At 45.3% G+C, this 14919-nt stretch overlaps 1 protein-coding gene across 1 annotated transcript in view; it reads left to right on the top strand.

The window, feature by feature from the left end:
- The first annotated feature begins 14151 nt into the window (after positions 1-14151).
- The window catches only part of paxbp1 (PAX3 and PAX7 binding protein 1), a 53338-nt gene continuing 52570 nt past the window's right edge, over positions 14152-14919 (top strand). Inside the window, exon 1 of the mRNA XM_045690258.2 lies at positions 14152-14583. Within this exon, the coding sequence (XP_045546214.2) occupies positions 14295-14583 (289 nt within the window). The 5' untranslated portion in view covers positions 14152-14294. The remainder of the gene's footprint in view (positions 14584-14919) is intronic.

Here is a 14919-nt window from a genome sequence, read left to right as displayed (position 1 = left end):
CAATTACCTAAACATAGAATTAAACACTCTAGAACAGACATAGAAATATACAATATAGAACAATGACCAAAAGCCCGGAATACATAAATCAAACACCCTTCTACATAAACACATACTCAAAACCATATAAAACAAATACCCCCTGCCACGTCCTGACCAAACTATAATAACAAATAACCCCTAATACTGGTCAGGACGTGACAGTACCCCCCCCCCCCACAAAGGTGCAGACACTGGATGCACATAACAAAAAAAATAGCTACAAAATTAAACCCCTAAACTAAAGGGAGGGAAGGGAGGGTGGCTGCGTCACCGACAGCTCCCGTGCTACACCCCCCCTCCCCGAACCTCCTACAGTGGAGGTGGCTCAGGCTCAGGCCTTAGTCCCCCACCTGACCAGTCCACCCCTACTGAATACCTCGGCCTGAAGCATGTCACTGTAGACCCTGGACTGTACTCTGGGAGCTCCGGACTGTAGGGCGATTCTGGGAGCTCCGGACTGTAGGGTGACTCCCTCGGTTCCGGACTGTAGGGCGACTCCCTCGGTTCCGGACAGTGGGCCGACTCCCTCGGTTCCGGACAGTGGGCCGACTCCCTCGGTTCCGGACAGTGGGCCGACTCCCTTGGTTCCGGACAGTGGGCCGACTCCCTCGGTTCCGGACAGTGGGCCGACTCCCTCGGTTCCGGACAGTGGGCCATCTCTCTTGGTTCCGGACAGTGGGCCGTCTCTCTACGGGGCACTGTCGCCGGAAGCTCTGGACGAGGCACTGTTGCCGGAAGTTCTGGACGAGGCACTGTTGCCGGAAGTTCTGGACGAGGCACAGTTGCCAGAAGTTCTGGACGAGGCACTGTTGCCAGAAGTTCTGGACGAGGCACTGTTGCCAGAAGTTCTGGACGAGGCACTGTTGCCAGAAGTTCTGGACGAGGCACTATTGCCAGAAGTTCTGGACGAGGCACTGTTGCCGGAAGTTCTGGACGAGGCACTGTCGTCGGAAGCTCAGGACTGGGCTGACGCACTGGAAGCCTGGTGCGTGGTGCTGGTTGTGGAGGTACCAGATTGGAGACACGCACCTCAGGGCTAGTGCGAGGAGTGGGAACAGGATACACTGGGCCGTGAAACATTACTAGCGGTCTGGAGCATACAACCCCTACGGCCTGAGTGCTCACTCGAGCATGGCACTTGCGAGGGGCTGGAATCATTTTCACCGGACTGTTCGTGCGCATAGGCGAGATCATGCGCACTTCCGCATAGTACGGTGCTCCTCTGATCCTCTGTCCCACATAATAAGCACGGATAGTTGGCTCAGGTCTACTGCCTGCCCTAGCCAAACTACCCGTGTGCCCCCCCAATTTTTTTTGGGGGGGCTGCCTCTCCGGCTTCCTTGCCAGCCGTGTTCCCCTGTAGCGTTCCCGGTCCTCTTCAGCCTTTCTCCATGGTCCTACTCCGGCTAATATCTCCTCCCAAGTCCAAAACTCCCGATAGTCCACCTGCTGCTCCTTTCTCCTCATCTTGGTCCGTTGGAGGTGGGAGATTCTGTCACGTTCGTCGTAGTAAGTGGAACAAGGCGCAGCGGGTCGAGTGCTCATCTTAACTTTATATGTGAACACTTATTAATAAACAAAACAAGAAACAAATGAACTAACTAACAGTCTTGCAGGCTAAATACAGCAGTGCATAGAACAACCTCCCATACACAGCTGGCTCCAATTGAAGGCCCCAATCCCAAATACCTAAACATAGAATTAAACACTCTAGAACAGACATAGAAATATACAATATAGAACAATGACCAAAAGCCCGGAATACATAAATCAAACACCCTTCTACATAAACTCATACTCAAAACCATATAAAACAAATACCCCCTGCCACGTCCTGACCAAACTACAATAACAAATAACCCCTTTACTGGCCAGGACGTGACATGAATGCTTAACAGAACAGGAAAATGGTCCAATTCACGCACTTGTCAAGAGAACCTCCCTGGTTATCCCTACTGCCTCTGATCTGGAGGACTCACTAAACAGAGAACATCCCTGGTCATCCCAACTGCCTCTGATCTGGAGGACTCACTAAACAGAGAACATCCCTGGTCATCCCTACTGCCTCTGATCTGGAGGACTCACTAAACAGAGAACATCCCTGGTCATCCCTACTGCCTCTGATCTGGAGGACTCACTAAACAGAGAACATCCCTGGTCATCCCTACTGCCTCTGATCTGGAGGACTCACCAAACAGAGAACATCCCTGGTCATCCCTACTGCCTCTGATCTGGTGGACTCACTAAACAGAGCACATCCCTGGTCATCCCTACTGCTTCTGATCTGGAGGACTCACTAAACAGAGAACATCCCTGGTCATCCCTACTGCCTCTGATCTGGAGGACTCACTAAACAGAGAACATCCCTGGTCATCCCTACTGCCTCTGATCTGGAGGACTCACTAAACAGAGAACATCCCTGGTCATCCCTACTGCCTCTGATCTGGAGGACTCACTAAACAGAGAACATCCCTGGTCATCCCTACTGCCTCTGATCTGGAGGACTCACTAAACAGAGAACATCCCTGGTCATCCCTCCTGCCTTTGATCTGGAGGACTCACTAAACAGAGAACATCCCTGGTCATCCCTACTGCCTCTGATCTGGTGGACTGACTAAACAGAGAACATCCCTGGTCATCTACTGCCTCTGATATGGATGACTCACTAAACAGAGAACATCCCTGGTCATCCCTACTGTCTCTGATCTGGAGGACTCACTAAACAGAGAACATCCCTGGTCATCCCTACTGCCTCTGATCTGGTGGACTCACTAAACACAAACGCATCCTTTGTAAACGATGTCTGAGTGTTGGAGTGGTGGAGTGTTGGAGTGTCAGAGTGTCGGAGTGTCGGAGTGTCTGAGTGTTGGAGTGTCTGAGTGTCTGAGTGTCTGAGTGTTGGAGTGTTATAGTGTCTGAGTGTTGGAGTGTCTGAGTGTTGGAGTGTCAGAGTGTCTGAGTGTCAGAGTGTCTGAGTGTCTGAGTGTCGGAGTGTCGGAGTGTCTGAGTGTCTGAGTGTCTGAGTGTCGGAGTGTCTGAGTGTTGTAGTGTCTGAGTGTCTGAGTGTTGGAGTGTCTGAGTGTTGGAGTGTCTGAGTGTTGGAGTGTCTGAGTGTTGGAGTGTCTAAGTGTCGGAGTGTCGGAGTGTTGTAGTGTCTGAGTGTTGGAGTGTCTAAGTGTTGGAGTGTGCCCCTGGCTAACCGTACATTTTATAAACAAGAAAATGGTTCTGTGCGCTTTGCTTAATATTAGGAATTTGAAATGATTCATACTTTTATTTTTGATACTTAAGTATATTTAGAACCAAATACTTTTATACTTTTACTCAAGTAGTATTTTACTGGATGACTTTCACTTTTACTTGAGTCCTTTTCTATTCAGGTGTCTTTACTTTTACTCAAATATGACAATTGGGTAATGTTTCCACCACTGCCTAAGACAACAACACAGCATGGCAGCAAAACAAGACAACACAGCATGGCAGCAAAACATGACAACACAGCATGGCAGCAAAACATGACAACACAGCATGGCAGCAAAACATGACAACACAGCATGGCAGCAAAACATGACAACACAGCATGGCAGCAAAACATGACAACACAGCATGGCAGCAAAACATGACAACACAGCATGGCAGCAAAACGTGACAACACAGCATGGCAGCAAAACATGACAACACAGCATGGCAGCAAAACGTGACAACACAGCATGGCAGCAAAACGTGACAACACAGCATGGCAGCAAAACATGACAACACAGCATGGCAGCAAAACGTGACAACACAGCATGGCAGCAAAACGTGACAACACAGCATGGCAGCAAAACATGACAACACAGCATGGCAACAAAACATGACAACACAGCATGGCAGCAAAACATGACAACACAGCATGGCAGCAAAACATGACAACACAGCATGGCAGCAAAACATGACAACACAGCATGGCAGCAAAACATGACAACACAGCATGGCAGCAAAACATGACAACACAGCATGGCAGCAACACATGACAACACAGCATGGCAGCAAAACATGACAACACAGCATGGCAGCAAAACATGACAACACAGCATGGCAGCAACACATGACAACACAGCATGGCAGCAAAACATGACAACACAGCATGGCAGCAACACATGACAACACAGCATGGCAGCAACACATGACAACACAGCATGGCAGCAAAACATGACAACACAGCATGGCAGCAAAACATGACAACACAGCATGGCAGCAAAACATGACAACACAGCATGGCAGCAAAACGTGACAACACAGCATGGCAGCAAAACATGACAACACAGCATGGCAACAAAACATGACAACACAGCATGGCAGCAAAACATGACAACACAGCATGGCAGCAAAACATGACAACACAGCATGGCAGCAAAACATGACAACACAGCATGGCAGCAAAACATGACAACACAGCATGGCAGCAAAACATGACAACACAGCATGGCAGCAAAACGTGACAACACAGCATGGCAGCAAAACGTGACAACACAGCATGGCAGCAAAACATGACAACACAGCATGGCAGCAAAACATGACAACACAGCATGGCAGCAAAACATGACAACACAGCATGGCAGCAAAACATGACAACACAGCATGGCAGCAAAATATGACAACACAGCATGGCAGCAAAACATGACAACACAGCATGGCAGCAAAACATGGAAACACAGCATGGCAGCAAAACGTGACAACACAGCATGGCAGCAAAATATGACAACACAGCATGGCAGCAACACATGACAACACAGCATGGCAGCAAAACATGACAACACAGCATGGCAGCAAAATATGACAACACAGCATGGCAGCAAAACATGACAACACAGCATGGCAGCAAAACATGACAACACAGCATGGCAGCAAAACGTGACAACACAGCATGGCAGCAAAATATGACAACACAGCATGGCAGCAAAATATGACAACACAGCATGGCCTGTTCATGGTATTTTGTGTGTCATCATAGTGGTCTCTGACTTTCCATTTGCACCACATTTGCTAATTTCTGCTGATTTGAATGTCATTGAGAAAACAGAAAGGTGTCCAAACTCCAAAACAACCTTTCTGAATTTAAAAATAATCTATACTGCTCAAAAAATAAAGGGAACACTAAAATAACACATCCTATATCTGAATGAATGAAATAATCTTATTAAATACTTTTTTGTTTACATAGTTGAATGTGCTGACAACAAAATCACACAAAAATAATCAATGGAAATCCAATTTATCAACCCATGGAGGTCTGGATTTGGAGTCACACTCAAAATTAAAGTGGAAAACCACACTACAGGCTGATCCAACTTTGATGTAATGTCATTAAAACAAGTCAAAATGAGGCTCAGTAGTGTGTGTGGCCTCCACGCCTGGGCATGCTCCTGATGAGGTGGCGGATGGTCTCCTGAGGGATCTCCTCCCAGACCTGGACTAAAGCATCCGCCAACTCCTGGACAGTCTGTGGTGCAACGTGGCGTTGGTGGATGGAGCGAGACATGATGTCCCAGATGTGCTCAATTGGATTCAGGTCTGGGGAACGGGCGGGGCGGGCCAGTCCATAGCATCAATGCCTTCCTCTTGCAGGAACTGCTGACACACTCCAGCCACATGAGGTCTAGCATTGTCTTGCATTAGGAGGAACCCAGGGCCAACCGCACCAGCATATGGTCTCACAAGGAACCTGAGGATCTCATCTCGGTACCTAATGGTAGCCAGGCTACCTCTGGCGAGCACATGGAGGGCTGTGCGGCCCCCCAAAGAAATGCCACCCCACACCATGACTGACGCACCGCCAAACCGGTCATGCTGGAGGATGTTGCAGGCAGCAGAATGTTCTCCACGGCGTCTCCAGACTCTGTCACGTCTGTCACATGTGCTCAGTGTGAACCTGCTTCATCTGTGAAGAGCACAGGGCGCCAGTGGCGAATTTGCCAATCTTGGTGTTCTCTGGCAAATGCCAAACGTCCTGCACGGTGTTGGGCTGTAAGCACAACCCCCACCTGTGGATGTCGGGCTCTCATACCACCCTCATGGAGTCTGTTTCTGACCGTTTGAGCAGACACATGCACATTTGTGGCCTGCTGGAGGTCATTTTGCAGGGCTCTGGCAGTGCTCCTCCTGCTCCTCCTTGCACAAAGGCGGAGGTAGCGGTCCTGCTGCTGGGTTGTTGCCCTCCTACGGCCTCCTCCACGTCTCCTGATGTACTGGCCTGTCTCCTGGTAGCACCTCCATGCTCTGGACACTACGCTGACAGACACAGCAAACCTTCTTGCCACAGCTCGCGTTTTTTGTAATCAAACCCTGGTGATGATGATGATGAAGATTACAATAAATATCACTGCTGAGCTTTGAGATGGATATGAGCCGTTGCAGTGGTGACCCTGTTTTGCATGTTATTTTGGCATTAAAATACATGTCACATATCAATTTGCAAACAATGTAAAATATATATATAGTTGAGTTAGTAAAGCTGCATACAAACATGTTCTTTTTGTTGTTTTCTTGAGTAAAACAGCTCCAAAAAGCAGGTGTTTCAGTCTAGCTCAGTGCTTTCTGTGGTGGTGGGGCAAGTCAGCAGAAAATACGGAGCGTTGCGCCGTGATTGGCTCTGTGTTCTGTCACTCATGGGGAAACTACGTCACCAGTCCTTAGCAAGGGTAGACATCGACAATTCTATCCCTCTGGGCCCTGCAACGTTAGTAGTGCCCATCCAAGAAGGCTCAAGGTCATTGGCCACAGATAAAATTACGTCAAATCACGTTATTATCTACCGTAGCTTTGATTGGACTGATCATGTCAACATCATACTTTCAAAATCTTATCTAGCAGTCATCATCATGAATCAAGTAGACAATCTACTGGCAAATCCTTTTTAATTCTTGTCATATGAAGAGAAATAATGAAGATAAATTATAGATAAAACGTATCGGTGCTCATCGGCCATTAGACATAAACATTATACAACGAGTTGGAAATCGCTAATTCAACAACGAGTGGTTTGGAAGGAATCGGTGGCAGTGGCTAACTGCAAGCACTGCAACTGGGAAGTCGTGAATAAACGAGTTCAGACTGGGGAAAAAAAAACGTTTTTGAATATTCATCCAACTAGGAATTGTAAATCTTTCTCGTTCCCTTTTCTTTGATGACAAAATTTGCCCACGAAGGACCGCCGCACCACCTTCCTGTTCAAGTGAGCACAACAAGGTGAGTGCAAAAATGTCTTGTATGCTGCTGCATAAATGATGTAATATTCAAGAGAGATATGTATACTGTAGCTAAGAAAGTAATGCTAAGTATATGTTCTGTAGTACGATGTTAGTAGCCCATGTGCCTCACCCTGATAATTTGGTCTATTTTCACCTCTTAATTTCACCTACTGTTCTGACTTGGTGGTGCACATGTAGCCTATAGCCTGTTTTTGAGAAATGTCATCATCTAACATTGTAAGAGCTTTCATTGTCTGCTTACAGTTGTAGTCGGAAGTTTACTTACACTTAGGTTGGAGTCATTAAAACTTGTTTTTCAACCGCTCCACTAATTTCTTGTTAACAAACTATAGTTTTGGTAAGTCGGTTAGGACATCTACTTTGTGCATGACACAAGTACATTTTCCAACAATTGTTTACAGACAGATTATTTCACTTATAATTCACTGTATCACAATTCCAGTGGGTCAGAAGTTTACATACACTAAGTTGACTGTGCCTTTAAACAGCTTGGACAATTCCCGAAAATTATGTCATGGCTTTAGAAGCTTCTGATAGGTTAATTGGTATCATTTGAGTCAATTTGAGGTTGTACCTGTGGATGTATTTCAAGGCCTACCTTCAAGCTCACTGTCTCTTTGCTTGACATCATGGGGAAATCAAAAGAAATCAGCAAAGACCTCAGAGAAAAAATTGTAGATCTCCACAAGTCTGGTTCATCCTTGGGAGCAATTTCCAAATGCCTGAAGGTACCACGTTCATTTAGTACGCAAGTATAAACACCATGGGACCACGCAGCCGTCATACCGCTCAGGAAGGAGACGTGTTCTGTCTCCTAGAGATGAACGTACTTTGGTGAAAAAAGTGCAAATGAATCCCAGAACAACAGCAAAGGACCTTGTGAAGATGCTGGAGGAAACAGGTACAAAAGTATCTATATCAAATCAAATCAAAATCAAATCAAATTTATTTTTATATAGCCCTTCGTACATCAGCTGATATTCTCAAAGTGCTGTACAGAAACCCAGCCTAAAACCCCAAACAGCAAGCAAAGCATGTGAAAGAAGCACGGTGGCTAGGAAAAACTCCCTAGGAAAAACTCCCTAGAAAGGCCAAAAACCTAGGAAGAAACCTAGAGAGGAACCAGGCTATGAGGGGTGGCCAGTCCTCTTCTGGCTGTGCAGGGTGGATATTATAACAGAACATGGTCAAAATGTTAAAATGTTAAAATGTTCATAAATGACCAGCATGGTCAAATAATAATAATCATAGTAGTTGTCGAGGGTGCAACAAGCACGTCCGGTGAACAGGTCAGGGTTCCATAGCCGCAGGCAGAACAGTTGAAACTGGAGCAGCAGCACGGCCAGGTGGACTGGGGACAGCAAGGAGTCATCATATCAGGTAGTCCTGAGGCATGGTCCTAGGGCTCAGGTCCTCCGAGAGAAAGACAGAAAGAGAGAAAGAGAGAATTAGAGAGAGCATATTTAAATACACACAGGACACCGGATAAGACAAGAGAAATACTCCAGATGTAACAGACTGACCCTAGCCCCCCGACACATAAACTACTGCAGCATAAATACTGGAGGCTGAGACAGGAGGGATCAGAAGACACTGTGGCCCCATCCGATGATACCCCCGGACAGGGCCAAACAGGCAGGATATAACCCCACCAACTTTGCCAAAGCACAGCCCCCACACCACTAGAGGGATGTCTCCAACCACCAACTTACAGTCCTAAGACAAGGCAGGGTATAGCCCACAAGGCCGAGTATATCCAGAGTAACATGAGTCCTATATCGACATAACCTGAAGCCACTGCTCCAAAACCTCTTCAAAAAGCCAGACTACGGTTTGCAACTGTACATGGGGACAAAGATTGTACTTTTTGGAGAAATGTCTTCTGGTCTGATGAAACAAAAATAGAACTGTTTGGCCATAATGACCATCGTTATGTTTGGAGGAAAAAGGGGGAAGCTGGCAAGCCGAAGAACACCATCCAAACCGTGACGTGCGGGGGTGGCAGCATCATGCTGTGGGGATGCTTTGCTGCAGGAGGGACTGGTGCACTTCACAAAATAGATGGCATCATGAGGTAGGAAAATAAAGTGGATATATTGAAGCAACATCTCAAGACATCAGTCAGGAAGTTAAAGCTTGGTCACAAATGGGTCTTCCAAATGGACAATGACCCAAAGCATACTTCCAAAGTTGTGGCAAAATGGCTTAAGGACAACAAAGTCAAGGTATTGGAGTGGCCATCACAAAGCCTGATCTCAATCCTATTGAAAATTTGTGGGCAGAACTGAAAAAGTGTGAGCAAGGAGGCCTACAAACCTGACTCAGTTACACCAGCTTTGTCAGGAGGAATGGGCCAAAATTCACTCAACTTATTGTGGGAAGCTTGTGGAAGGCTACCCAAAACGTTTGACCCAATGCTACCAAATACTAATTGAGTGTATGTAAACTACTGACCCAATTGGAATGTGATGAAATAAATCATTCTCTCTGATTAGCTCACTAAAGAACTCTAAAGCCAAAGATGTGTTTGGGCTGGACTCTACCTTTCTTAAAAACTACAAAGAGTCACTCATTGTCCCCATTTACTAAGGTCACCAACATATCTATTGGTCTGGGGGTGTTTCCAAGGGTATGGAAGTCGGCCATAATAACGGCCATCTTTAAATCGGGCGACCCTGCTGACGTGAGTAACTACAGGCCCATTAGTATACTACCTGTGGTGTCGAAGGTTGTTGAAAAGTGTGTAGCAGAACAACTGATTGCCCACCTCAACAACAGCCTCTTCACATTACACTCCATGCAGTTTGGCTTCAGAGAAAAACACTCCACAAAACGGCCAACTGCTTTCTTCTGGAAAATGTGAAGTCCAAGATGGACAAAGGGGGCGTTGTTAGGGCTGTGTTTCTGGACCTAAGGAAGGCTTTTGATACTGTTAACCATGAGATTCTCATCACAAAATTGTCCAAGTTCAACTTTTCCCACCGATGCCTTGAGATGGATGAAATCATACCTTGAAGGCAGAACTCAATGTGTCAGAGTGAGGAATGAGCTGTCACCCACTCTTAGCTATGATGTGGGAGTGCCCCAAGCCTGTACATTAATAATCTGCCCTCTGTCTGTACTGGGTCTGAAGTTCAAATGTATGCAGATGATACAGTGATATATGTGCATGCAAAGAGCAAACAACAAGCTGCACAATAACTCACTACTGTAATGGTCCAGGTTACAAAGTGGCTCAGTGACTCGTGTTTGCATCTCAATGTGAAAAAAACTGTCTGCATGTTCTTCACAAAGAGGGCAACAGATGCTACTGAGACAGATGTCTGTGTATCAGGGGAGAAGCTCCAGGTGGTATCTGATGCTACTGAACCAGATGTCTGTGTATCAGGGGAGAAGCTCCAGGTGGTATCTGATGCTACTGAACCAGATGTCTGTGTATCAGGGGAGAAGCTCCAGGTGGTATCTGATGCTACTGAGCCAGATGTCTGTGTATCAGGGGAGAAGCTCCAGGTGGTATCTGATGCTACTGAACCAGATGTCTGTGTATTAAGGGGAGAAGCTCCAGGTGGTATCTGATGCTACTGAACCAGATGTCTGTGTATCAGGGGAGAAGCTCCAGGTGGTATCTGATGCTACTGAACCAGATGTCTGTGTATCAGGGGAGAAGCTCCAGGTGGTATCTGATGCTACTGAACCAGATGTCTGTGTATCAGGGGAGAAGCTCCAGGTGGTATCTGATTTTAAGTACCTTGGCATCATACTTGATTCCAACCTCTCTTTTAAAAAGCAGGTGAAAAAGGTAATTCAAATAACCAAATTCAACCTAGCTAATTTCCAATTTATACGAAATTGTCTGACTACAGAGGTAGCAAAACTGTTCTTCAAATCTATGATACTCCCCCACTTAACATACTGCTTGACTAGTTGGGCCCAAGCTTGCTGTACAACATTAAAACGTATTCAGTCTGTCTACAAACAGGCTCTCAAAGTGCTCGATAGAAAGCCCAATAGCCATCATCACTGTTACATCCTCAGAAAGCATGAGCTCCTGAGTTGGGAAAATCTTGTGCAATACACCGACGCATGTCTTGTATTCAAGATCCTAAATGGCCTGGCTCCCCCTCCACTCAGTATTTAGTTAAACAGAAAACCCAAACATATGGCAGCAGATCCACAAGGTCTGCCATGAGAGGGGACTGTATAGTTCCCTTAAGGAAAAGCACCTTTAGTAAATCTGCTTTCTCTGTGAGAGCTGCCCATGTCTGGAATACACTGCCATCAGACACACAGAACTGCACCACCTATCACACTTTCACATAAAAACATGAAGACATGGCTAAAGGTCAATCAGATTTGTGAACATAATCCCTAGCTGTGTATTGCTGCTTTCCATGTTGTCTGTTGTCTGTAGCTTGTGAGGTGTGGAAACACTTTGTTGCTTTAATGGGTTTTGTCTTGTTGCTTTTTGTGCTATGTTGCTCTGTCTGCATGCTATGTCTTGCTTGTCCTATCAATCAATCAATCAATCAATCAATCAATCAATCAATCAAATGTATTTATATAGCCCTTCTTACATCAGCTGATGTCAAAAAAGTGCTGTACAGAAACCCAGCCTAAAACCCCCAAACAGCAAACAATGCAGGTGTAGAAGCACGGTGGCTAGGAAAAACTCTCTAGAAAGGTCAGAACCTAGGAAGAAACCTAGAGAGGAACCAGACTATGAGGGGTGGCCAGTCCTCTTCTGGCTGTGCCGGGTGGAGATTATAACAGAACATGGCCAAGATGTTCAAATGTTCATAGATGACCAGCATGGTCAAATAATAATAATCACAGTGGTTGTCGAGGGTGCAACAGGTCAGCACCTCAGGAGTAAATGTCAGTTGGCTTTTCATAGCCGATCATTCAGAGTATCTCATCCGCACCTGCTATCTCTAGAGAGTTGAAAACAGCAGGTCTGGGACAGGTAGCACGTCCGGTGAACAGGTCAGGGTTCCATAGCCGCAGGCAGAACAGTTGAAACTGGAGCAGCAGCATGGCCAGGTGGAGTGGGGACAGCAAGGAGTCATCAGGCCAGGTAGTCCTGAGGCATGGTCCTATGTTGCTCTGCGTGTGCTCACTGCTCATTGATGGTCTGTATTGTAATTGTTTTTAAAAACCTGCCCAGGGACCGCGGTTGAAAATTAGCCGGTTGGCTAAAACCGGCACTTTACTGAAACGTTGATTAATGTGCACTGTCCCTGTAAAAATATAAATAAACTCATTCTCTCTATTATTATTCTGACATTTCACATTCTTAAAATAAAGTGGTGATCCTAACTGACCTAAGACAGGGAATCTTTTACTAGGATTAAATGTCAGGAATTGTGAAAAACTGAGTTTAAATGTATTTGGCTAAGGTGTATGTAAACTTCCGACTTCAACTGTATATGCCCCCTTTATTTATCCTACTGTTCTGACTTGGTGTACAGGGAAAATACTGTAAGAGCAGCACGTTTTGCATTCTGTCACTGTACATTCCAAAAGTGCTGAACACATAGCTATATTGACTATGTCCGTCTTAGCTCACTCATTAATGTCTTAATCTAAATGACGAATTGCCTCTTATCCGCTCATTGTTCCCTTATGCCATAGTTTGTACATCTCAGTTGTCAGTAAAAACCACATCTGTTTAAACCAGTCAGCCATATTAGCTATGCTTTTTTTAAAGGCAGTAAATGAGGCTGAATGAACTGTTTGGCTGCCAGACAAGGCTCCTCTGATAGCCAGGTGTAGCAGTGGTTAGGTGTTGGTACTGCTGTTGGGACTCTGCTGTTGGGACAGCTTTATGTAGGCCCTAACAGTTTGTGGGCACCGTTTGTCACCATTATAGTGCAATTAATGTATTGTTTAGTGTTGTGTAGTGGCTTTGTTAAAATCGCCACTGCTTATACGAAGTAGTTGTAAAATGTGGCGCAGCATCTCAGTGCTAGAGGTGTCACTGCAGAAACCCTAGTTCGAACCCAGGCTGGCCCAGCGTTGTCTGGGTTTGGCTGGTGTAGGCCGTCATTGTAAATAAGAATTTGTTCTTAACTGACCTGCCTAGTTAAAACAATGGTTCAATAAAACATTTTTTAAATCCCCTACGGAAAAATAATTGTGGAAAAACGATTGGAACCATTTACGCTTGGTACTCCTGCCGCGTTCAAAACAACTGGGAATTTGGAAATCTCAACTTCCGGACGTCCAAAAGAACTGGGAACTCGAAAAAAACGACATCCGATTTGGGGAAAAAAATCGATTTGTAGGGTCATCTAACTCTAATTCCGACTTGGGAACTCTGACCTATTTATAGAGCTCTGACCTGAAGACCACTAACGTCAGGATTTTACCTGTATTTTTCCGACTTCCCAGTTGTTGTGAACGCGGCATCAATAGAGCTCGCAAGCTCGTAGTCCTAAAACACAGAAATTAGTTACCTCTGGTTCGTTCAGCCATCCCCAACGGAAAACATTTATGTGGAAAGAATTGGGTTTTTGGAATAAATAGCGAAAGAAAGATCTGAGGAGATCTTTTATACGTTTCGTTCTATGAGATAATAGCATTTTGTTAACATTACATTCATGCAATATGAAGCCTTTGCTTTTATTGTATAATATAATTCCCACAAAAAAAGTGACGTTAGCTGATGAATATTATTCAAATCAAATGATTATCTTACTGAACAAAACGTAGAAAATATCCTAAACCGGTGTTTATTCTTTAAAACAACCTTAATTCCCCCCCCAATAGTTATTGTCCATGGTGCAGTTAGTGCCTACAAAAAGACGCCATTGTTATTTCTCACTTGTCTGTAATATTTGATAGAATAAATAATAAAATACGGCTACTTCCGCTGGCTGAAACGAAATGGCTGCCTTCCACTGCAGAGCAGATTTTGCGCGCTTCGTAGCATTTTATTAATATGCTGTCGTGTGTTTACAGATATAGCCTAATTTGTTACGGATAAAAAATAAAAGAGCAGATATGTTTAAAAAAGCAAAAAGATCAAATTTAAGACGGAGGAATGAGTCAGACGAGGACGAGAAGGAGGAAAGTCAACCAGCCCAGCAGCAGCAGCCACCGCCGCCATGCGGGCCTTTCACCGAGGATATCCCGATGCTCGATACCCCCAGCACGGACACCTTCTCCGGGGTTACCTTGGACGTACACCACGGCAACGGGTTTCAATCAAAGGCCATAAAGAAGGAAAAGAAAACTCGGGATGTAGTGGGAGTACCGAAAGCCAGTTTGTTAAGCTTTGACGACGATGAAGGTAAAGTTAACCGTTGGCTAGTTAGTTAGCGTTAGCTCGAACTGATTACAACTCCTTTATTACCGGTTAACGTGAGTTAGCTTAGCTTAGCTAGTTAACTTTAGCTAGCTAGATAACTAACTAACCGGTTAGCGAACTGTTTCAGCGGATATTTAACTATCTAACGTTAATAAGTGGCCTCTTGATTCAATACTGTGCTTCCGAGCTGACGTTTTGGAAGTGTTGACAATTTTGACATTGTCGAAATATTGTCAAAGTTTGTACGTTGTGCGTGTTGGCTATGTTTTAACTAATGTCAGTCAGTTAACGTTACAGTAGCTAGCGGATTCAAGGTTG

This window comes from Salmo salar, chromosome 11, assembly GCF_965601325.2.
Source record: "Salmo salar chromosome 11, fSalSal1, whole genome shotgun sequence".
Lineage (NCBI taxonomy): Eukaryota > Metazoa > Chordata > Actinopteri > Salmoniformes > Salmonidae > Salmo > Salmo salar.
Note: the sequence above shows the minus strand (reverse complement) of the source record. Positions and strands in the feature narration are given on the sequence as shown.